General features: G+C 33.1%; 1 protein-coding gene and 1 long non-coding RNA gene across 2 annotated transcripts; both read right to left on the bottom strand.

Moving 5' to 3' along the window:
• On the bottom strand, window positions 1-21,863 carry Thor (eukaryotic translation initiation factor 4E binding protein thor). Its single transcript, XM_023171915.2, has 2 exons — window positions 21,649-21,863; window positions 1-619 (listed from the first exon to the last, which is right to left on the bottom strand). The coding sequence occupies exons 1-2, from the start codon at window positions 21,785-21,787 to the stop codon at window positions 441-443; spliced, it is 318 nt and encodes a 105-aa protein (XP_023027683.2). The 5' UTR covers window positions 21,788-21,863; the 3' UTR covers window positions 1-440.
• Window positions 1,450-3,548, bottom strand: LOC141485333 (uncharacterized). Its single transcript, XR_012467146.1, has 3 exons — window positions 1,946-3,548; window positions 1,820-1,888; window positions 1,450-1,757 (listed from the first exon to the last, which is right to left on the bottom strand). It is a non-coding gene; the product is annotated as an uncharacterized lncRNA (long non-coding RNA).
• Window positions 21,864-26,353: the final 4,490 nt, after the last annotated feature.

A 26,353-nucleotide genomic window follows, 5' to 3' on the forward strand; every position in this document is an offset into this window, starting at 1 on the left:
TCAGTAAAAATTATTTATTTACAAAAAGTCTCTATAAAATTAGAAACCAAAAAATATATTTTAAAAATAACACAAAAAATTGTGTCAGAAAATATAACACCATCAGAATGAGTTGACTTGCTCGAGATTATGTTGAAAATGCAACATTCAGCAAAAGTAATCAACAGATCAAGTCATCCCAGTATGAATCTAAAACTAATGAACGAATGGTGGAATTCATGAAACGGCAGTTAGAAGTAGAAATTATCAACTGAAAAAATATTAATATTATCAATTCTTGCTATAATATTCAAATTTAAAAGAGGAAGAGTACTTAATCCACCACAACATTTTTGGATATTGTCATTCAAAGTTCAGAGAAGATCAACAAGCAGGATTAAAAGTAAACATTAACAGAATGGAGTAACTCATTTTTTCAATATAGACTAGCGATCGGGCTACTAAAGGTCGATTGGAAATTGATCTTCAATTTCATTGGCTTTTTGTTGAGATCTCCCTGCATTCCTTTTGGGGCTGCTAATGGCAAGATGCTCAGGGATGTGAAATTTTGGTGGAGTTTTAGACAAAGGCGAGTTGCGTAAATTCCTGAGATAATCCATGTCGTAAACTATTCTGGTACCTAGAACAAAAAGAGTTATTAGTTTTTTTACCCACCTCTGTGATATTTTAGCAACATAAAAGTTCATCTCACTAATACTGGAAGCGGTAGGTCCTTCATTATTTGATATTCCTGCTCACACCGATAAAAAAATTGGAGAATCATTGCAACGGCTCAATTTTCAACAGCTTTCCCAGGACGAAATGCGTTAACGCGCTGCAAAACCAAAAATGCACGGCGCGCAGTCGGAGAGTAGGCTGGGTTTAAAAAAAATAATAATAAAATATAAGAAAATGCTAGGTGGCGCCACCAGTTTATTTTCGCAGGTTCAAACTGGGGAACCTTCAGTTCTTTTGGATTTCGTCCTGTACTATACTTTGAAAACTTGGATATAAGTACAATTATGCTTATTTGGTTTGGAAAGACTATGATGATTTGTCGGGAGAGACAGATAGCAAGCTTCACCTTGAACCACTTATTTATTAAGAAAAAAAAAAATTAAAAAAAAGGATATATGTTTGGATGACAAAAAAAATAGTTATATTAATATTATTGATAAGTACACTGAAATTCTTCAAGGTTCTAATTTATGAGTGAGTTGAGTGAAGAAGTTTAATTTCTAATAGTAACGAGTAAATACTGATTACAGCATTGTATCATACTCGAGATTACTTCTGAGTTTACCACATATGAAATTCCTATCAGTCAAAATAGGGTTAGTGATGTAGCTATAAAAATATATATATATATATATATATATATATATATATATATATATACACATATATACTCAACGTGCGCACGTGAAGCTTACACTTTAAGGCTAATTCGTAATGAGTGGTAAGATGTCGTATAGTTGAATATGGAGAATTATATAATAGATATAAATGTAAGTATCATAAATACATATGTTTTCTCTACAGTCACAAACAAATATCATGCATCTTATCTGTCACATAATTCAGGATTCAGGTTCAGATGTAACTTGGTAACCGGCGGGTGAACAGCATTACTGCACTCTCCAATCCAACTGCACAAAAGGTATTTCATTCAAATTCATCGAGGTACATCAGAATTGTGTCACGGATTCAACTGTCTGAGACTGACTCAATACTAAGAGTAAGAGTACGATCCTAGAGTGAGACCCTTGAGTAAGACCCTAGAATGCACAACAAAATAAATTGAAACCTATTACTTAATTACTAATAAGAGTAAAACTACCTCTTTTGATGAGGGTCTACGATCATATATGAAATTCGGCAGCTTCTCGATTTTGTTGGAAAGTGCTGCCTGAAAACGTTCGGTTTCGAGTTACAAGAAAATTGTGTATGAAAATCTTCGACTTACGATTTTGTAGGAACAAGCAGCGAATGTAAATCCCTCTCAAGGTACTAGTTTTCAACCAAATGTCACGAATACGTTTATAACGTATCTACACAAGAAAACATGAAAACTAGTGTAACATAAGATTCAGCAAAGAAAAATCCCAAAACTTGGATGAAAAGAAATCACTTCAAATTCTTCGTGAACCGTTCGCTACTTTTTCGACTTATTCTATCGTTCAAACTTCGAGAACTCGTTTTGTTTGTCGTTTTTTAATCCCCTGGCATTTAACACTTTTTGTGGAGTGCGTAGAATGTTTTGCTTGCCGAACTTCCTACAATCTTCAACTGTCAGTAGACAACCACAAATTCATTTTGTTCAATGGCTAGTACAGGGTGTTCCTGAATAGTCATGCTCATTTTGTTGTAACGCTAAACTAGCCGTTACATCATTTCAGAGATTCAATATTTTGAAATTGCCTTCATTCAGAGGGTTTTGGTCACATTGATTGGTCTAATGATTTTATACTGACGGATGGAATATGTAAAATAATATGACTTTCCCGTAAACAATTTGATTTCCAAACAGATTACAAAACTTCTCAGTTATATATTCTTTTATTTTCCAAGTTAATTATGAGGGATGAATTTCAAATTAAGTCAACTGCTTTTTTTTGGATTGTATCCACAGGTATGTTTGGGAACGGATCTCCATGCAAGCAAAAATATTCCAAAGAATATTTGAGCTTTATGAAGCTGAAAGGTTTTATCTCTGAATCGCGGACATAAAACAAATAACTGGATCCCATTACCATGAGTAATCAATCAGTAGAGCCTATTATGAAATTTTGCAAAAATATGTGATAATTGCAAAAATCGTGCAAACTGCGGATATCCCCAGTAATAATGTTTCTTCATTCATTAAATTTGTTACCCTGTAGCAAATTGTCCAATCCTGAAATGTTTTTGTATAAAAAAAAAGGAACAAGGCAATTGATTTCAAGATAAACTCTTTATACAAAGATGTGTAGATCGTGCAAAGAAGTAACTTTAAGACACAAACTGGAAGTAAAAGCCCTCCCGAACCAAATACCTACTTTCATATAGAATGAATTCAGATATCACTCAAAAGATTATAATAATAATAATAATATTTCATTGATCCATTAGAATGAGCTTAAAAGAAGCAATTTGACAAGTCAGTACATAGCAGATACATACATATAAAATACAACTGTAAAACAGACATATTCATATAACAAGAGTTATTGAAACAACTGAACAAAGCAGCAAAAATAATACAAAACATTTTTAGTAATGTAGATAAAAAACTCATCAATTGTATTTGTATAGGGGCTAATTTCAAAAAGTAGTTGTTTTATTTTATGTTTGAATACTTGTTCCTTGGTTATAATTTTGAAAAACTCCGGAAGTGCATTATATAATCTCAGCCCCAAAATCTCAAACGCGTTCAGACGTAGAGATAAACGTATTTTGGGTATGTGGTATGTGAAAATATGTTTCGATGCGGGTATTATATTCAAGGAAAGATTGGTTTTGTTTGAAAGAATCTTTATTTTTATAGATGTATAACAAAACTTCTAGAATGTAGAGAGCAAATAATGTTCTACACGAACATTGCGTTCGCAATGGTTCTAATAATTCTCTTTTGCGTTACAAAAACATTGTGGGCAGGTGGAGAATTTCCCCAAACAATAATCCCATAGTTAATTCTTGATTGTATCTGACCATGTTAATATGAAAGTAGACCAGAGTAGTCTAGAATTATTCTTTTCAGGTTTCTTAACACATAACACTGCTTATTGAGTATTTTAGTGAGATTATCGCAGTGCTGACGGAAATTGAGATTGCTGTCTAGAAAAAGCCCTAAAAATTTTATACCTACTGTCAACCCTTTCTATTACAACACCGGATATTCCAATATTTAATGTCTGCCGTGTTAATATTTTGCGCAATATGAAAAGCTACTGCTTTCGTTTTGAAGGCATTAAAAAATAATGAATTTTCACTGAACCAATTTTGCAAGTTATCAAGATCAGAATTTATATTTTGCTGTAATTCCGGCAAATCTTTTGCTTTAAATAGAAGGGAAGAATCATCCGCGTACAAAGAAGTGAATGACTTTGGCAAAATATAAAAAAAAAATATATATAAAACACTTTCTTTGAAATGGTAAATACAACGAAGGCAAGAGTTTCATTAAACGAAATATCGATTCTATTCTCACTATTGGTTTCGTTTATATTCAAATTCAAACAATATTCTGATACTATTTAGGTAAAAATTGTTCTGTAGATAAAATACAGTGGTCGGACGCCCGTACTCTGATTTGTGGAATATTTTTGAAACTACGCAGTTCCAAGTAATCATAATATATCGTTATCAGAAATTTATTAGGGTGACCTCGAATAAAAAGTATATATATTATTAATGAATTGCGTTCAAGTATGTATTGAATTTCAGAACAATAAAAACATTAAGACACTTCAAAATACCCAAGTATGTCTATTTTAGTATACACACAAGTATACCCGAATAAAGGAAAACAAACCATATCAAAATTGGTACATAAAATTATAACTAATGTTTCGGAGGTAAAATTATTCGCAATCTTCAATTGAGGTGAATTTAGATTTCATACAAAGAATGAGTTTATTTGATTATGGGCTTGTTTTAGACACAGTCAATATACTATTATATTAAAATAATAAATATGATGAATGATCATATTCTTCAACTATTCCACAGATAATTGATAAGCTTTTGTCTTGAGAAGGGAGGGTGGCGAGATGTTAATTTTTGCTCTCTTGTTTAGCCACTCGTTTGTCCCGAAAATTTTATTATTTTAGTGTTTTTTATTTTGAATCTGATATGTCTGATGTTTTTAAAATAGTTATATTTTCAACACGAAGAAACTTCTTTTCGGTGAGTAATTTATTTAAGAATTCGTGGTTCCTCGTAACATTGAGATTATAACAGTTGTACGTTTTGTGGGAGGTATGTTTATGAAACCCCGAATAAGAATTTTTCATCACATTCGAAACGTTGGCAAGAAAGCTTTTTTTTGTGAGAGAAATTGATTTTGTTACCCAACTAAACCTTCCATATTATAGGTACATAAAACAGAAACTAACCAAAAGCTCAACTGTGGCCAGTACTCAATATTATGAGTATCCCAATGAAACATAATTTACTGATTAAAAAATTACGTTTATGACCTATATCTTGCCTAGTATCATTTAAGACGAACTGTTTGTCATTCTTTGAACATGCTAATTATAAATATGTCTAGATGAAATAATTTTCTTATTTACTTTTCCTCATTGTAATCAATACTAATTTCAAAATCAAGTTTTGTAGTTTTGTATTGAGAGGCTGACTATTGGTTATTTTACCCCAAATTCTGGTCACTAACTATTTCTGTCATGATGGAATGCTTTAGAAAACTAAAGATAATTCCAGTCTACTGCATAATATGATTGTTTCGATCAAATCATGCAAATACTCCTTACTTCCTTACTTCTTGATATGTAAACCTGCAGAATACCTCACACTCGTCTCCGAGACGCCACTGTGGGATTGTCCGTAAAAGGGTCAACTGCTACTGATGTGCAGCATACAAACAAATTAAATGAGGAAATAATGAACGTAAGTTCGACGCCGATGTTATGTAAAAATGCAAATACAAAACCATATTTACATTACCGGTGTCTCTAGTATGTCTTAGGCGCTTGCACGTGCCGAATAACAACCTCATAACCTTGAATTCGACGGCATTCACAACAAAACATTCTTTTTCACGTTTGACTTTTAAATCTAATACGCAGTTTCGGCAAAAAACTCTATTCGCCGATGTGTTATATAAAATTGTTTACCTATCGAAGTTCGTAATATTTAACAACAGTTATATAAGCTGTGAATATTGGTGGGTGACGGTCATTGAATTAATCAGATGAAATTTTTGTTATTTCAAGGAAGATAACGCAATACTTCGGTCTTTTGGTGGTTAGTTTGGAGCTAGTGGCCGTTTTTTGCAATAGTTTGGACTAGATGTAACCAGCGACATCGTTCACGTGGATGTTAGTTTTTGGGTTTTTCCAGACTTTCTACCGAACAGCAAAAAGTTCCCATTTACCTGTCCAGCTTTGATTTAAATTCTTTTACAAACTTTGAGGTTTCCATTAAAAATTGAACAATATTTCTATAGTATTTTCAACATAATGTTAGATATCGGAGTATACTCTGCCACCCCGTAGTTATGCACGTGCCCCTCGCCCCTCTTCAAGATATTTCAATATATAAACATAACATGATATAAACAAACTATACATCCAAAGGGCATTCGATCGATACACCGATTTCGGACCCTTAATAAATATTTGGAAATTAAGAATTGTGTTCAAAATATCCGTTTTCTGATAATATATTTGAAGTGGATCTTCATATTGCCACAACTTTTTCATTTAGCTATAAACCGATTGAAATAAATGAAACACTATATTTTACGTGAATCTCATCACAATATAGATATTAGTGAAAACCACACCCAAATCGGTTTAGACAAATCCTGTAAAAACTACCTCATAGTTTCAAAAACCAAATGCTGTTGAAAGGTGAAAGGAATATTCAGAACAGAAAACAAATAAAAACATACTTTAATTTTACACAAATTATGGACTTCTACATCCAACTTTGGACACTTGATAGTTGAAAAATATTGAATTGATTCTTCAGAAAATGTCACGAAAAAAAGAAATTGTCTGTGTATTTCATCTGTGTTGATAATATTGCACCTATGCTCTTAGGCGTTTTTGAGATTGACTGACTGTAATAATAATTGATCTGAAATAATAGTTTCCCTTAATATCTCCCGAACAAGACTATTCGATTTAATATATCATAAGTTCTGAAAACATATTGTTGCTGGAATTATTTGATACAGATCCAGTTGCGCGAAATTTTGCAATTAAATCGAAAACATACTGTCGCGGACACATTCTTCCCATGTTGTTGATTGAACAGTTCAGCGGCTCTCGCAGCACAACGTCTATTTCCATTGTACCAGTTCAATCAACTGAACCCTCTCTGCAGTTGTGTAAACCATTGTTTCTTTAGCAACACTTTACAGCACTCACTACTAGTAATAATGTAGATATCACTTTTAACATAAAAATGAGAAATAGAGACAGCATTTTTAACCATTTCTCAATTGTAGTCCTCTTATCAGAAAAGAACTAAAATATTAACAAAAAAGTAGCGTAAGAAACTAAATACATTCCAACTGAGCAGTGACGTCAACAATTAGTTGCTATTAACAATTTTGAACAAGTTATTTATCGGAAAGAACTCTTTTAAATACTTCCAAATTTAAAAAATTGTACACCATTGTTTAGAGAATTCCAAGATCTCTCAAACGATGTACGACTCGCCCCTTATTCTCTATTAAAATTCCAAGGGTTGTTCACCCCTCTGCTCCGGGATTGAAGTAACGACGCTGTAAATGGGGAAAAAAATGTCCCCCTCCCAATAAAAATCGACCTGTCTGATCGTTATTTCGAATTTGCAAGAATAATCCAAAACCTCCATGTCAAGTTTTCGATGACCCACCCTGTATAGTTATTTGGCGTATTCAACAACACCTATATATAGTCGTCTTCAAAAAGATATGTGGATCATGCACGGAAGCTACTTTCAAATACAAACAAGTGTATCGTTTTTTTCATGTCATTATGTTGTATTGGTTGTTCGCCACAGTGCTTTTTATTTTCTATATTTATTTTATATATAGATATATCTAATAATTTTTAAAACTAGTTATAGTTTTAACATGGAAAAAAATTCCTTTTCGAGCCCTGAAGAACAATTTAATTGAATACGAAACGTTGAGATGAAACATTTCAAGAAATAAGTCATTTGGATCACTAGACTATTTAAATGATTTTTGTATAATTCAATGTTCATATAAAAAAATGTTTCTAAAGTACTATTTATTTCTTGTGATTCAATGTTTATATGAGAACGTGGTTGTTTCAAAGTTCATATATGAAAGTAAATTCTACGCATGATCTAAACATCTTCCGAAAAAGTTTATTCTGAAATTAATTGCTTTCTTCCTCTACTCATATATAGATGGAGGAGAAGAAAGCCAAAATCTTTATTTCTCAAAAACTAATCTCTCCTAAAAATATAACCCTTTCAATTTATATGAAGAATGGGGAGAATTATATTGTTTGGCGTAAAAATGTTCCCAGCAACGCTATTTTCCAGCATATATGATTTGTTCAATCGAAATGATATAAAAGATTGTAGAGAGATATATTTTTCAATTACATATTTTCGCGAGCACAATTTATACAACACCAGTTGATTAAATTCGGTTTTGTTTGTTTTATGAGAGATTGAAGAATTTCTCAATGTGCATTAAAAACAAGAATAACGCTGAGTTGAAATTCTATGGTAATGAGAGAATTCTAGAAAGATAAGGGAAGCTGCTATTTTTGCCTACTATTGCTCAGTTGTTATTTGATATAAATGGGCCTACGTGGCCAATAAACATAACATAACATAAACATTACAACTTCGATATTTCAAATATGACGTGGCATGAGTAATGATATGCTTGAAGAAGCTATTCTATAGCGAAACACGTATTGCGTTTTTGTAAAATTGTTTAGTGAAAATCTCACAATAAAGTGTTTTTTGTACAAACGGAACAATTATATTATCTTAAAAATATGCGAACTACTATATGAGGGAATAAATGAACAACAGTTAAATGTGACATTTATATTTGGTCATCTTAGTTTCGTCGAACAGAAGCTAGTTGTAACGAAAAGTCAAATGTATGAAAATTTAGGTTATCTAAATATCAGGAAACTCCTTTTATCATATTTATATTTGAATAATGTCAGATATCCATTCTCCTGGTTCATGATAAGACAAGATATGAAATGACATTTCTATATCGTTTTAAATACCAAAACTCAAAAAGTATTGAATTCAGGAAAAATTGTATGAAATGGCAACGCCACCTGGGATTTGAACACATTGTTATAATTTTCTCGATAGAATCCAATGAAAAACAATTCCCATAACATTCTATAACAATCAACGAGTTAGATATTGCCTACAACATTGAACAAATTTATTTTTAGTTGAAAAATGCAGTTAAAAAATACTTCAATATCACTTGTTTACTCTGAAATTGCTTACTATTGTTTGATATATTTTGAGTTTTTGGCCCCAGAAAACTTCTCAGTCGTCCTATTAAGATCCGAAAAATAGTTGTCAATCGACAAAAGTTATCATCGACTAAAAATATTCAAAAATAAATAATTCATTATTTTTAACTAATCCAAAGCCTTCAACCAATCATTTTGTAACTCTCAGTCTTCTTTGAATATTACAAATGATTTAAAAAATGTACTTTGGTTTTGAAGGTCTTCCCAACTCCCGGAACTTAATAAATAATAAATTGTTTCCATTAAAAAAATGTGTGGCATCAAACAGATTCAATCATATGCAAAACTTCTCCTTATAGTCCAATAAAATGAAGATTCAAATTACCATCCGAAAGACAAGCATGCATTTTACAATTTAAGTTTATTTTACCATACAGTTAAAAAATGTTGAACAAAAACATAAAAGATATGAAAAAAAGGCCGGAACAAAAAAGTGTAGGGTTAAAATTTTCTACAAAATCGTCCTTAATCACTTTTGACGTATCTGCAAGATGCCAAGATATATGCAATAAACGATTAAAATGTATACCTCAGAAGTGCGGCATATTAAAAAATTTACAAAAAATTGGAAAATTGTGAACTTTTCAACTTTTTTTAATAACATCTACAAAGTCTAAGGAATAATCTCGGGAATGTGATTTTGGTTTAAGCGATTTGATATTATTCATTAGACTTTGTAGATATGATTAAAAAAACTCACATTTTTCGATTTTTTATAAATTTTTCAATATGCCGCACTGCTGAGCTATAAATTTCAATCGTTTATTGCAGGTATCTCGTTTTCTTTTGCAAATAAGTCAAAAGTGATTCAGGACGATTTTATAGAACCTTTTTATCACTACATTTTTTGTTTCAACCTTTTTTAAACTATTTGAATGTACGCTAACATCAGCTGGTATTGAAAAATACAGTAGTAGTTTTCTTGGTAATTAGTCTGCTTCATCTTCTGAAGACGTCAACTTGGTTAGTGAAACGAGCACCAAGAAGAGTGCTGCAGTTAATTGGCGTGAAGTTATCCACAGATTTCTGGCCACACATGCCGACGTAGAGGAAAATAAAAATCTGTGGTTGGGATACAAAATTATTAGCACCCGTACTAATATCTGTGGCTGGAAATACCTATTCACTATAGGTTGAACGTGAAATTATTGAGACTATTTGGTGTTTAACATTTTTATAGAGTCTTGAGTAGATTGAAGCATTAATAATCCTTTTCTCATCAACAATACAGATTAAGGGAAAAATAAAATTAAAAATATTAGACTTAGTTTCCAATTCTCCATATAGAAATGATATCCGATGATGTGCGTCCATCGAAATCACACAACTTCCATAGTTTCTTGAGAAGATTAACTTGGTGATCACAGTTTTCTTGTTATCTAAACAGATTTCGATAAAGAAATTGTTGAAACAATCAGACTCATTTTTTGAGATTCCTTGTATTCATGAAAATCACACAACTCTTATAGAATTTTGAATAGATCAACACAGTGAAATCCGTTTTTTTATTACCCATACGGAATTCGGAAATAAAATTGTTGAAACGATCAAACTAACTTTTTCAACCCCTTGTAGAATTGAAACCAGATGATGAGCGTGCATAAAAATCGCATGAGTCTTATGGAATCTTGGGTAGATTGACGTAGTGATAACAATTTTCTTGTCACCCGAAGAGATTTCGAAAACAAAAATGTTGAAACAATCAGACTCATTTTTTGAGATTCCTTGTAGAATTGGAACCAGAAGATGTGCGTTCATGAAAACTACATAACTGTTATAGAATCTTGGGTAGATCGATATAGTGAAAACCGTTTTCTTGTCACCCATACTGATTTCCAGGAAAAAGTATTGAAACAATCAGACTCACTTTTCAAAACACCTTGTAGAATTGGAACTAGAAGATGTGCGTTCATGAAAATTACACAATTGTTATAGAATCTTAATTAGATCGACATAGTGTAAACCGTTTTCTTGTCACCCATACAGATTTCCAGGAAAAAATATTGAAACAATCAAACTCACTTTTTGAAACACCTTGTAGAATTGGAAGTAGAAGATGTGCGTTCATGAAAATCACATAACTGTTATGAAATCTTAGGTAGATCTATATAGTGATAACTGTTTCCATGTCACCCATACAGTTTTCGAGAAAAAAATTGTTTCAACAATCAGACTCATTTTTTGAGATTCCTTGTAGAATTGGAACCAGAAGATGTGCGTTCATGAAACTTACATAACTGTTATAGAATCTTGATTAAATCAATACAGTGAAAACTGTTTTCTTGTCACCCATACAGATTTCGAGAAAAAAATTGTTGCAACAATCAGACACATTTTTTGAGAGTCCTTGTAGAATTGGAACCAGAAGATGTGCGTTCATGAAAATTACACAACTGTTATAGAATCTTAATTAAATCGACATAGTGTAAACCGTTTTTTTGTCACCCATACAGATTTTCAGGAAAAAATATTGAAACAATCAGACTCACTTTTTAAAACACCTTGTAGAATTGGAAGTAGAAGATGTGCGTTCATGAAAATTACACAACTGTTATAGAATCTTAATTAAATCGACATAGTGTAAACCGTTTTTTTGTCACCCATACAGATTTTCAGGAAAAAATATTGAAACAATCAGACTCACTTTTTAAAACACCTTGTAGAATTGGAAGTAGAAGATGTGCGTTCATGAAAATTACACAACTGTTATAGAATCTTAATTAAATCGACATAGTGTAAACCGTTTTTTTGTCACCCATACAGATTTTCAGGAAAAAATATTGAAACAATCAGACTCACTTTTTAAAACACCTTGTAGAATTGGAAGTAGAAGATGTGCGTTCATGAAAATTACATAACTGTTATAAAATCTTGGGTGGATCGATATAGTGAAAACCGTTTCTTAGTCACCCATACAGATTTCCAGGAAAAAATATTGAAACAATCAGACTCACTTTTTAAAACACCTTGTAGAATTGGAACTAGAAGATGTGCGTTCATGAAAATTACACAACTGTTATAGAATCTTAGTAACATTGATATAGTGTAAACCGTTTTCTTGTCACCCATACAGATTTCCAGGAAAAAATATTGAAACAATCAGACTCACTTTTTAAAACACCTTGTAGAATTGGAACTAGAAGATGTGCGTTCATGAAAATTACATAACTGTTATGAAATCTTGGGTAGATCGATATAGTGAAAACCGTTTCCTTGTCACCCATACAGATTTCCAGGAAAAAATATTGAAAAAATCAGACTCACTTTTTAAAACACTTTGTAGAATTGGAACCAGAAGATGTGCGTCCATGAAAATCACACATCTGTTATAGAATCTCAGGTAGATCGATATAGTGAAAACTGTTTTCTTGTCACCCATACAGATTTCGATAAAAAAGTGTTGCAATAAACAGACTCATTTTTTGAGATTCCTTGTAGAATTGGAACCAGAAGATGTGCGTTCATTAAACTTACAAAACTGTTATAGAATCTTGATTAAATCAATATAGTGAAAACTGTTTTCTTGTCACCCATACAGATTTCGAGAAAAAAATTGTTGCAACAATCAGACACATTTTTTGAGAGTCCTTGTAGAATTGGAACCAGAAGATGTGCGTTCATGAAAATTACACAACTGTTATCGAATCTCAGGCAGATCGATATAGTGAAAACTGTTTTCTTATCACCCATACAGATTTCGAGAAAAAAATTGTTGCAACAATCAGACACATTTTTTGAGAGTCCTTGTAGAATTGGAACCAGAAGATGTGCGTTCATGAAAATTACACAACTGTTATCGAATCTCAGGCAGATCGATATAGTGAAAACTGTTTTCTTATCACCCATACAGATTTCGATAAAAAAGTGTTGCAACAAACAGACTCATTTTTTGAGATTCCTTGTAGAATTGGAACCAGAAGATGTGCGTTCATGAAAACTACATTACTGTTATAGAATCTTGGGTAGATCGATATAGTGAAAACTGTTTTCTTGTCACCCATACAGATTTCCAGGAAAAAATAAATCAGACTCACTATTCAAAACACCTTGTAGAATTGGAACTAGAAAATGTGCGTTCATGAAAATTACACAACTGTTTAAGAATCTTAATTAAATCGACATAGTGTAAACCGTTTTTTTGTCACCCATACAGATTTTCAGGAAAAAATATTGAAACAATCAGACTCACTTTTCAAAACACCTTGTAGAATTGGAAGTAGAAGATGTGCGTTCATGAAAATTACATAACTGTTATAAAATCTTGGGTGGATCGATATAGTGAAAACCGTTTCTTAGTCACCCATACAGATTTCCAGGAAAAAATATTGAAACAATCAGACTCACTTTTTAAAACACCTTGTAGAATTGGAACTAGAAGATGTGCGTTCATGAAAATTACATAACTGTTATGAAATCTTGGGTAGATCGATATAGTGAAAACCGTTTCCTTGTCACCCATACAGATTTCCAGGAAAAAATATTGAAAAAATCAGACTCACTTTTGAAAGCACTTTGTAGAATTGGAACCAGAAGATGTGCGTTCATGAAAATCACACATCTGTTATAGAATCTCAGGTAGATCGATATAGTGAAAACTGTTTTCTTGTCACCCATACAGATTTCGATAAAAAAGTGTTGCAATAAACAGACTCATTTTTTGAGATTCCTTGTAGAATTGGAACCAGAAGATGTGCGTTCATGAAACTTACATAACTGTTATAGAATCTTGGGTGGATCGATGCAGTGAGAACCGTTTTCATGTCACACATCTTCTGATTCCAGTTCTACAAGGAATCTCAAAAAATGAGTCTGATTGTTGCATAATTTTTTTCTCGAAAACTGTATGGGTGACATGAAAACAGTTTTCAGTATATAAATCTACCTAAGATTCTATAACAGTTAAGTAATTTTCATGAACGCACATCTTCTGATTTTAATTCTGCAAGGAATCTCAAAAAATGAGTCTGATTGTTGCAACAATTTTTTTCTCGAAAATTGTATGGGTGACATGAAATCAAAATCAAAATCAAAAAGTGTGTCTGATTTTTTCAATATTTTTTCCTGGAAATCTGTATGGGTGACAAGGAAACGGTTTTCACTATATCGATCTACCCAAGATTTCATAACAGTTATGTAATTTTCATGAACGCACATCTTCTAGTTCCAATTCTACAAGGTGTTTTAAAAAGTGAGTCTGATTGTTTCAATATTTTTTCCTGGAAATCTATATGGGTGACAAGGAAACGGTTTCCACTATATCGATCTATTCAAGATTCTATAACAGTCAAGTAATTTTCATGAACGCACATCTTCTGGTTCCAATTTTGCAAGGAATCTCAAAAAATTATTCTGATTGTTGCAACAATTTTTTTCTCGAAATCTGTATGGGTGACAAGAAAACAGTTTTCATTATATCAATCTACCGAAGATTTCAAAACAGTTATGTAATTTTCATGAACGCACATCTTCTAGTTCCAATTCTACAAGGTGTTTTAAAAAGTGAGTCTGATTTTTTCAATATTTTTTCCTGGAAATCTGTATGGGTGACAAGAAAACGGTTTACACTATATCGATCTTACTAAGATTCTATAACAGTTGTGTAATTTTCATGAACGCACATCTTCTAGTTCCAATTCTACAAGGTGTTTTAAAAAGTGAGTCTGGTTTTTTCAATATTTTTTCCTGGAAATCTGTATGGGTGACAAGAAAACGGTTTTCACTATATTGATCTACCCAAGATTCTATAACAGTTAAGTAATTTTCATGAACGCACATCTTCTGGTTCCAATTTTGCAAGGAATCTCAAAAAATGAGTCTGATTGTTGCAACAATTTTTTTCTCGAAATCTGTATGGGTGCCATGAAAACAGTTTTCAATATATAGATCTACCTCAGATTCTATAATAGTTGTGTGATTCTCATGAACACCCATCTTCTAGTTCCAATTCTACAAGGTGTTTTAAAAAGTGAGTCTGATTGTTTCTATATTTTTTCCTGGAAATCTGTATGGGTGACAAGAAAACGGTTTTCACTATATCGATCTACCCAAGATTCTATAACAGTTGTGTAGTTTTCATGAACGCACATCTTCTGGTTTCAATCTACAAGGAATCTCAAAAAATGAGTCTGATTGTTTCAACATTTTTGTTTTCGAAATCTCTTCGGGTGACAAGAAAATTGTTATCACTACGTCAATCTACCCAAGATTCCATAAGACTTATGCGATTTTTATGCATGCACATCATCTGATTTCAATCCTATAAGGGGTTGAAAAAGTTAGTTTGATCGTTTCAACAATTTTATTCTCGAATTCCGTATGGGTAACAAAAAAAAACGGTTTTCACTGTGTTGATCTATTCAAAATTCTATAAGAGTTGTGTGATTTTCATGAATACAAGGAATCTCAAAAAATGAGTCTGATTGTTTCAACAATTTCTTTTTCGAAATCTGTTTAGGTAACAAGAAAACTGTTATCACCAAGTTAATCTTCTCAAGAAACTATGGAACTTGTGTGATTTTGATGGATGCACATCATCGGATATCATTTCTATATGGGGTATCGGAGAGTAAGTCTAATATTTTCAATTTTATTTTTCCCTCAATCTGTATTGTTGATGAGAATAGGATTATCAACGCCTCAATCTATTCAAGACTCTATAAAAATGTTAAACACCAAATAGTCTCAATAATTTCACGTTCAACCTATAGTGAATAGGTATTTCCAGCCACAGATATTAGTACGAGTGCTAATAATTTTGTATCCCAACCACAGATTTTTATTTTCCTCTACGTCGGCATGTGTGGCCAGAAATCTGTGGATAACTTCACGCCAATCTGCAGTTATGATGTTTGGAAACAGTGCTTGTTTTTGATCAATACACAAAAATTTTAATCGATCTCTGATAATTATTGACTCAATTAAAAATAATGATAACTCACTGAATGAGACCGTATTTTATACGATGGGCCAAGGTGGCCCACCACATTCGCCTCAGTATTTCTACGAGAAATGAAGAGAGTTAGGGAAAAACTTCCAGCACAAGTATATGTGGGTCCATGAAGAGCATATTCCAAAATTATTTTGAAATATATAGGGTGACTCACAAAAAAGTTACATGCCAAAGTTATATTTTTTCTTACGGAACACCCTATAATTTTTAATATTTTTAGATACTATAGACAAAATAAAGGTGAGTTACTATCTTATTTCCCATACTTAAAACTGACCGTTTTTGAAAAATTTCGAGAAATTAAAAAATACAGACCATAATTTAAAAATTATTTTCACCCTGTAACGTGTAACGAGCTACTCGTGATTAAATGTACTGCTTAGCTCAAAGGTTAAAGTTGACTACCATATGAAATTTTTAATGCAATATCATTCCGAGTGGCGAAACAAATTCCCTCAAAATTTGGACACAAATTTAATTAAATAACTTCTTAATGTTGAATGGAACACCCCGTATTTGGTGGCGTAATTTGACGCAAAAGTAGATTTCCTCCAAAGCTATATTAGAGTTCCCTATACCTATATCTTCTGCTTTTTACACAAAAGGCGTTTTTATATTTCACTTATGAGTAATTTTTTATCTTCAAAATGAAACACGCTATATTGTAATGAAAAGCCTAAAAAGCGTTTTAAACATCTTTTTATTGTAGTTTGAATTATGAAATATTAAAAAGCATTCTTCAAAATAAAAAGAAGCATGTGTCAAAATATGTTACATTCACTTGTTTCTTAGCAAATATATTAGACTTCATAGTGGAATAAATACCAAAATTACAATATGGGGTCAATAAAAACATACATTTACGATTGCCTATAAAACCTATTCTACTATTTTTTCAATAATAGTAGGCTCTGGCCTAGATGACGTTAATTATTATTATGAAACAAAAAGTATTTGACAGTGACAGAACTTGTTAATCAAACCATTATAATTGTTTTAACTAGTTTAAAATTATTGTCATTTTGAAATATTTTAAAATGAGAACTTATCCCCAGGAAGAACGAATTGATATGATTTTGATAATCGGTGAGTGTGAAGAAACCTGTTTATTAGCGCCAAGAGTATATGCCCAAAGGTATCCTAACAGGAGTCATCCTAACAAGCGTTCATTGAAAAAGTTGTTGCAGCTTTTCCAAAGAACAGGAAGTGTATCTTATAATATGCAAGAACGTCAAAAACCGGTTACTGGAAATGAGAAAAATGAATATTTAGTGATGTTATCTCTAATTGAATACCCTCACACAAGTCAACGAATAAGCAGACAGAGTATCCAAAGAATAATTAAAAATTACAAATTTCACCCGTATCGCATTCAACTACATAGCAGCTTTTTGAAGAAGATTATGATCGACGACTGAATTTTTGTTTATGGGTTTTAGAAAAGTTTGGTGATGAAGAAATGTTTTTGATTATGTGCTTTTTTCCGATAAGTCAACTCTCCATAACAACCGATTAGTTAACAGACATAACTTTCACTACTACAGTGACGAAATCCTAATATTTTAAAAACCCTTGATCACCAGCACAGATGGTCTATTAATGTGTGGGTGGAACCATTGAACGCAAGTAGTAGGTCCTTACTTTTTTGATGGTCATTTAAACGGCGTCATGTTTCTCGGATTTATTAGGGATAATTTGCCTGTGCTGTTGGAAAGTATACCTCCTAATATTCGTCAACGGATGTGGGTGCAGCTATTATGGTGCTCCTGCACAAACGAGTTAGATCGACAATATCCAAATAGATGGATAAGACGAGGAGATCCACAGAACTGGCCAGCCAGGTCTCCGGACCTTACATGTCCCGAGGAAGCTCAGGGAGTTATTAACATGGACTATCCATAACACAAGGCTAATGACCAGTTGACCCAAAAAACACATTATGGACTGAAGGGACTGATTAAACGTGTAATATTATACAGGCTGATTCACGGTGGATGGCACATTAGACGTTTCTGGTGAACCAGACAACGGATCACTTTGAAAATTTAATGGAGGGCATATTCGGACATTCTTTAGCCAACTAAAATATTTTCGACAATGCGGTGTTGCCGCTTCTATTAGAAAGCAGTAGCAACTTTGATTTTTCAAATGGTCCACTCTCTATATAATATTATTTTTGGAATCTCCAACAATTGCCCGACAACTTTTCTTGATATTTCCCTATACCTATCTGTTACCGTTTTCGAAATAAAAATTAATTTCAATTTTTTTCTTCAAAAATCATGACTTCTAAAAATGCCGATATCTTTTAGTTAAGAAGTACTATGATATCGAAATTTGGTTTGGAGTTAGGTGATACTTAGACACTTCCCACACGTCAGCCTAATCTCCGTTACTTCAATACAGGGTGGTAAAAAAATACAGTTTTTTCGTTTGCTTGAAAAAGTTGCTGAAATTTGATTATTTTAAATGGAACACCCTGTATATTATTGAAAATTCGGAAAGCTGCTGAAATTTGCTTTCTTTCTATGTATATCATACCTATACCTAACTAGTCAAGTTTCGGACTTATGAACATTTATTTGTGAAAATGTCCCTTCAGAATGGTATTTCCATTCGGTATTTGGTAAGCAGGCCATGATTACTATTTGACAGTAGCGTTGTGACATTCTCCTAATAATATCGACATTTTCGTCACTTCAGAAGTTGCAAATACCTTCAAAACGATGGAACAAAACTATTCAAACGAAGTTCTTATGAATTTGTTTATTATTTTTGGACAGTGTGACAAAATTATCAGCAGAACATGTAGAAAGTTCAATGAAATGTATCCGAATCTACCGCCAATGAACCTCAAGAAATTTATACGAATTCAGAACAATTTCAATATGTTTGGATAATTTTTAAAAAAGCACCAAGAAACTTGAAATTGGAAATATTGATATGAATAAATATAAAAAAGTAAAACAATCATGTGGAATATTTCAAAATATGTTCGAATCGCTGGCCGTTCACTTCCAAGCACTTTAAAATGCGGGTGTTGACTGCTTTCGTGGTGGCAGATCTGATTTCATTGAGATCCAAATCTTCAAATGTTTGGGCAATCCTTTCTAACAATTCATCTCTCGAACGCACGGGTATTTTGTAAACTTTTTCTTTAAACATTCCCCACAAATAAAAATCTAATGGATTAAGATCGGGTGATCTCGCTGGCCAATTCCATGGTCCCAAGCGCCTCATCCACCGATCGTCAAATAGTCTATCCAGTTCTGCGCTCACTTCTCTTGTGCAATGTGCAGGAGCTCCGTCTAGTTGGTACCAACAGTTTCGATAATCTTCGAGTGGCAGATTATCCACGAAACTGTCTACAGTATTCTCCAAAATATTCAGGTAGCTTCTGGATGTTAATGACTCCTCGTATATCACGTACCTCAATTTGTTGTCCATCAACATGCAGAAGACATTAAAACTGAATTTTTCTTGAAATCCGGCTTCTTTTGTGACGTGAGGATTTTCACTGGACCAATAATGACGATTTTTTCTATTGAAAATCCCTTCTCTCGAAAATTTCGATTCATCAGTCCAAATAATTTTATTTGAAAAAAGTGGATCTTCTTGAATGCGTGTCAACAACATTTCACAAAATTCTACTCTCTGTTGAGGATCTTGAGGCTTCATTGCTTGAATTTTGGTGAATTTATAATCATGCATTTTATGTCTTCGCAAGATTCTTTGAACCGATGAATATTTTATACCCAAATCTTCTTCAGCACTTCTTATCGATGACTCGGGAAATGCGTGAAAATATGCTAAGACATTAATCTGGTTGTCTTCGAAAGTTACGGGTCGAGACAAGTTTCTTGGTGCTTTTAAAGTTGATCCAAATGCATTGAAATTGTTCTGAATTCGTATAAATTTCTTGAGGTTCATTGGCGGTAGATTCGGATACATTTCATTGAACTTTCTACATGTTCTGCTGATAATTTTGTCACACTGTCCAAAAATAATAAACAAATTCATAAGAACTTCGTTTGAATAGTTTTGTTCCATCGTTTTGAAGGTATTTGCAACTTCTGAAGTGACGAAAATGTCGATATTATTAGGAGAATGTCACAACGCTACTGTCAAATAGTAATCATGGCCTGCTTACCAAATACCGAATGGAAATACCATTCTGAAGGGACATTTTCACAAATAAATGTTCATAAGTCCGAAACTTGACTAGTTAGGTATAGGTATGATATACATAAAAAGAAAGCAAATTTCAGCAGCTTTCCGAATTTTCAATAATATACAGGGTGTTCCATTTAAAATAATCAAATTTCAGCAACTTTTTCAAGCAAACGAAAAAACTGTATTTTTTTACCACCCTGTATTGAAGTAACGGAGATTAGGCTGACGTGTGGGAAGTGTCCAAGTATCACCTAAGTCCAAACCAAATTTCGATATCATAGTACTTCTTAACTAAAAGATATCGGCATTTTTAGAAGTCATGATTTTCGAAGAAAAAAATTGAAATGAATTTTTATTTCGAAAACGGTAACAGATAGGTATAGGGAAATATCAAGAAAAGTTGTCGGGCAATTGTTGGAGATTCCAAAAATAATATTATATACAGAGTGTTCCATTTGAAAAATCAAAGTTGCTACTGCTTTCTAATAGAAGCGGCAACACCGCATTGTCGAAAATATTTTAGTTGGCTAGAGAATGTCCGAATATGCCCTCCATTAAATTTTCAAAGTGATCCGTTGTCTGGTTCACCAGAAACGTCTAATGTGCCATCCACCGTGAATCAGCCTGTATTAAGAGGATAATACGCTACTGATACAGACAAATATTGAACGCACAATATTAGACCGCCAGCCCGTGCTGAATTTTTGGGGGTTGTAGTAGCTCAAAAAAAATGTATGATTTTGATAGTTCTGATAGTTCAGAAGTAGAAAATGAGTTTCAACCTCATGCCGTCGCTTGTAGGTGTTGCATATGGAAACTATGGAACCCAATTTGGGAGGGGGGGGGGTGCGTAATTTGCTTAAAGTTCTTGTACGGCTTTTGAAAACTTAGATATTAATCACGACTAAGATCTTTCCCACAAACGCCGTTAAAAATAGAACGGGAAACATTTTCATTTTCAGAAAACTGACCTTTATACAAAGGTGTTAAATATTCATGTACGGCTTTTGTGAAATTAGTTATTAGGTTCATTTATTTTGTCATGTCGTATGCACGGCCAAATTCTAGTTACAAAAATCGCTCATTTGATATAACATTTTTCGCAGTCGTAAACATTTATACGTTCTTTTTTGACAGTTACATAATCTATCAAACAAATATTATCCCAAAATTTAAAAAAAATGGCCTCCAGTTTGTTCACCCATTATTACCTAATTAGTCTTTCATTTCTGTCGACCATTCATTTTACGTAGGTATTTACATTATTACTAAGTATGCCCATAAATATATTGAATTCATTCATTGGATTCTCAATAACACCTATAGTATTTTTGTGATACCTACCTCCCGGTGTAGTTGAAAATGTAGTTCCTCCAGGTGTAGAAGAACACTGTGATGGGATTTCAGAAGGATCCTTTACTAACACTCGTTTAATTGGTATAGATTTGCTTTGCACAGCTGGCTTTTTAGGAGATTCAGGCATGGTGTATAGACGATAACCTAATCACTTGACACTGTAACCCTTCACGTACAAATTACAAAACAAAATGAATTGTGTTCAGACGACTTTATAAATAAACTTGGCAGAAAAACGGCCGGTCCCCCTACTCCAAGATTTTGTTATCCTATTCACTCTTTCTCATAAACAGAGGCGGAGGTATGCATGTTCATTTACTCAAGAATTGGGTATAGTGATTATAATTTTAAATTCAACTTATCGCTTCTTTCATAATTATCAGCATCAGCTCGAAATGAAATGTTTATTTGGTGTTTGCTCTAAAATTTACAAACTGTTCAAAACTGACTTTAGAATAATTACGCTCCGCTGGCTTTTACGGAAAGATGTTTCTGTTGAGGGCTGAACGTTTTCCGGAAATATATTTTACTTTTATATTAAAGAGTTTATGATGAGTGGTAGCTATATATTTTTTCACCCTAAAAGTATATGCCTAGAGGATGAATGAAAACTCAAAATACTATATAAAACATTTTTTCCCGATATTCAGCATCTTTTCTGGCGACTTTCCAAATCTGAGAGCTTTGACAGAAATTCTGTAGTAGGAAGGCCACGGACTACAAGAACTGTGGAATTGGTGGAGGTGGTTCTCGAAGAAATAAGTGAATATCCAGAGACAAGTACAAGAAAAATTAGTCAAACTTTAAATGTGAGTCACATGACCGTTTACAGAATTTTAAAGGAACAACAATTATCCTTATCATATTCAGCGTGTACAGGCACTTACGCTACGTGATTTCCAACCACGTATCGAATTTGCTCAATGGCTTCAAAGACATGTAGAACAACATCCCCAAATTTTATCGAAAATCCCCTTCACAGATGAGGCAAATTTTTCAAGAAATGGTATCATGAACTTCCATAACAACCACATCTGGGCGGAAGATAACCCACATGCGATAACGTAAACTCAATTCCAAGAAAGATTCTCTTTCAATGTATGGGTAGGAATAATTGGAAGATGTCATGTTATTTCATGGAAGATGTTCCCATTGGTCTCCGAAATTACTCTTGGTTAATGCACGATGGGGCCCCTGCTCATTTTAGTGTGACAGCAAGAAATTTCTTAGACATAGCATATCCCCAATGTTGGATAGAAAGAGGAGGCACTCAGCATTGGCCCCCGAGGTCACCGAACCTCAATAATGTCAATTTTTTTCATTTGGGGACACTTAAAATCACTTGCTGTCACACATTAAAAAGGAGGAAATGCTAAGGGATCGCACCATAGCTTACTGCGGAACGATATGAAACACTCCCGGGTTTTTCAACTGGTGCGGAATTCTTTGATAAGGAGAGCATAAGCTTGTATTACTGTTGGAGGGGGTCGTCACTTTGAACAGTTCTTGTAATATTTGTTTCGTTCATTTTTTATATGTTTAATTGTCTTATAAATACCATAAGACTTCTCCGAATTGAAGCGCTTTCTAATTGAGTAATCAAACCTGACAAATTTTATCAATTTGGATTGATTAAGCAGTTCGATAATGCTCAGTTTAGAAGAACTCTGTCCGGGTATATTGCCTATGAAGTTTGATGAAAATAACTGAAATTGCAAAAAACGTATGACAAAAACCAACCATGTTTTGAAAAATTTCAACAATTTGTAAACATTCAATAAGAACATATAGGAAAAATGTGTTTACTTTGACGAGATCCACCACACCCTTAGTTTTTGTAATGTTCTCAACAACTTTACTTAGCGCCCTAGAAGCTAAGTAAACTGTTGGTCGGTCGGTAGCCAAGCGGTTCGGCGTGGGTGCTTTGTTCACTCACTCGAATTGACTGCCGTGTTGGTCGGTGGTTCAAGCCCTAGTCTGAACGATCGATCTTCACTTGCTATCGTCCAACCCGTGTTAGGAATCACACGTTAAAAGGTAAGACTTCGTTAATCCTTAGCTCGCACAGCTGGTTAACGGAAAAAACGGAACGGAACGGAAAATACATCGATATAGAAAATTGTAAATATATCGAAAACGATCAGCTCTAGCGTTGTGGAGGAAGTGTTACTTTTTTACTTGGAAAAGGTGTTGGAATTAAGGTTTTCTTCATGAATAGTACCATGAGTTTATTGTCAAAAAATTTAGGGCAATTTGAAATAAATAATAACAGCGCCCTCTAGACGTTACATGAAAATTATTACGAGATTATGATTTTCCATGTCAAAAAAAACCGGTTACCAAATTCCGTGCGTATAACTTATTTTTTGCAAAAGTTATTTTTAAAAAACATACAAAAAAATTTAATTTCAACAACCTGTATCTCCGAAACGAAGCATTTCCGAACAGAAGTTTATATAGACTTTTTTCTTGAAATTGTTGCACGAATACGTTACTTGAATATTTTAACATACTTATGTTACTACCTCTATATACCGTTTTTTAATTTAATTTAAACGCCCTATATCCCAGAAACGAGGCAACTCCGGGCATATAGTCACATGATCTGTTTTTCCGAAAACGATCTAACGAGGACAACTCAATTTGTTTCTCCCGAAAAAATATCTGGTCGAAGAGGAATTCGAACTCAGAACCTTTTAGAGAGTTCGGCACACTACCATTACCCCAGTTCACCGATGTCGTTAATATTAATTGTAATCCTTTGTGCAACATGTTTCCGTAATATAACCTGATTGAAACGCCGCTGCATTAGTTTGTGATAATGTTACCATTCGATTAAGACAGTGCAAATACACTTATCAGTTATTCAGCTTTGGTTGGATAAATACTTATATACTTACCATTTTTAAACGACGGGGTGTGTCACATCCCTGACTTTTTATCAAAATATTGCTCATAACGAAACCTTGATAATATAGAGATATAAATACGTATTTGTTTCGACTACACACTACACGTGTTAAAAAATTTACTACGCATCAACGACTGAGTGATGATAATATTGTTCAGGTATTTCATATTGACATAACAGTTCGTCTGATGCAAGAATGATATAAACCATCCTCAGCTTTGCTAGAAACACAAAATTGATTTTGTGAGATTTTCGTAGGAATCAACGTTTACAAATAGCACAAATAATTTATAAATTTCGCACATAATAATATCAACTCCCTACTCTTTCTTGTTTTACCTACGTTTAATGGTAGATATAACTGAAACCGTATGTACAACGATCCTATTCTTTTTGAATAATTACGTATTGGCTTATTTCAGAATTAAGCACCTATAGCAAACATCGCCAAAAGCCTATACGGAAAAATCAATAAAGAATTGAAATGTTTCTAAACTAAATAATTGTAGGGAAAACCCTACAAGTAAATCTCAATACACTGAATTAGTTGAACTACAGTAGGGACGAACAAAGGCTCAAATAATCACAGTACTGTGATCTCAGCTGAGGAATTAGAATTGTCCAGAAAGGTAATTAAATTTTGACAATTCAATATAATCTGATTCAATCTATTCTGCGTTCACAAATATTCTATCAGGTTTTGACTGATATTGAATTGAAGAAAGTCTAGCTAATTTTTAATTACTTCTTGATCGGCAGTAGGAAGAGTTATTGTATTATTGTAATTCTCTATCAGCTTTCTTCCTTTAGAGTGGAATTTTGGTATAGCTGGAATTCCTGAATAGCATCGTTATATTTTATTTCATCGTCCGAGTCCAGAGTACCAAAAAGTCATTTGGAAGTTTTTCCCACTAAATTTAACAAACTGCGCTTTGAACGCTTTTGAGTTTCAATATTACAATATTCTACTTATAGAATAAGATACTCGGCGTGTTTTAGTAGATCGGACAAAAGTGTTCGTGAAAGGTTAATTTTGACATTTTCTACTGTTTCATCTAGTATTTCATCGTAGTGCATTTGCTGATTAGATTTGCCTACTTGATCGGCAATTTTATTATGAAAGGATCGTAGATATTTAGTTTATTGAAAATTCGTGATAATTCGACAAAATGGATGAAGGTGTGTTTGGTTTCGATTGTTTTGGAAGTTTCAAGGTAGGTATAGGGGAAGGTGGGGGAATTGGGAACACTTAACTTAAATGACAAAAAAGTAACTTTTTTTTATTTAAAAAATAATCAACTTTTATCAAAACATAAACATTACTTATCTATCTGTTTATAACTGACAAAAAATCTCTTAATAATCAACTTTTTATTAGACATATTAATGAAAACAAAAAACCTTGCCGTTCCTTTTTGCCCGAAACCCCATGGGGTAATTGAGATCAGCCCGCGGGGCAAATGAGACCGGTATGGGGTAAATATAAGTGGCGCAGGAAACAGTTACAATTAAATTATAATTACACTCTGCGACACAAATCACACACGTAACCTTTGCTGGTCTCGCCCGTAGTGCATTGTTCGTGTGCCCAAAGCTTACAAATGGAGCACATTATCCAGTCTTCTCCTTTACCTTTACCTTTGGCTGAGACTTTCTTCTGTATACTTGCTTTCTTTCTTTCTGGTACTTTCTCGTATTTTGTCTTGTCTTAGTTTCTCTTCTAATTGAGTCTTGATTGGTGTGATGGATAAAATATGAGCATGTTTCTTATTCTGTCGCCTA

This window comes from Leptinotarsa decemlineata, unplaced genomic scaffold (genome assembly GCF_025532065.1).
Source record: "Leptinotarsa decemlineata unplaced genomic scaffold, Ldec_3_MD MMD2_tig00026316_RagTag_RagTag, whole genome shotgun sequence".
Taxonomy (NCBI): Eukaryota; Metazoa; Arthropoda; class Insecta; order Coleoptera; family Chrysomelidae; genus Leptinotarsa; species Leptinotarsa decemlineata.

Bases quoted from the DNA above. Each gene is read 5' to 3' on its own strand.
- Thor (XM_023171915.2), bottom strand. From the start codon at position 21,787: ATGCCTGAATCTCCTAAAAAGCCAGCTGTGCAAAGCAAATCTATACCA. The intron at 620-21,648 runs GTAGGTATCACA...TTTTTGTTCTAG, and splicing joins ATTTTCAACTACACCGGGAG to GTACCAGAATAGTTTACGAC.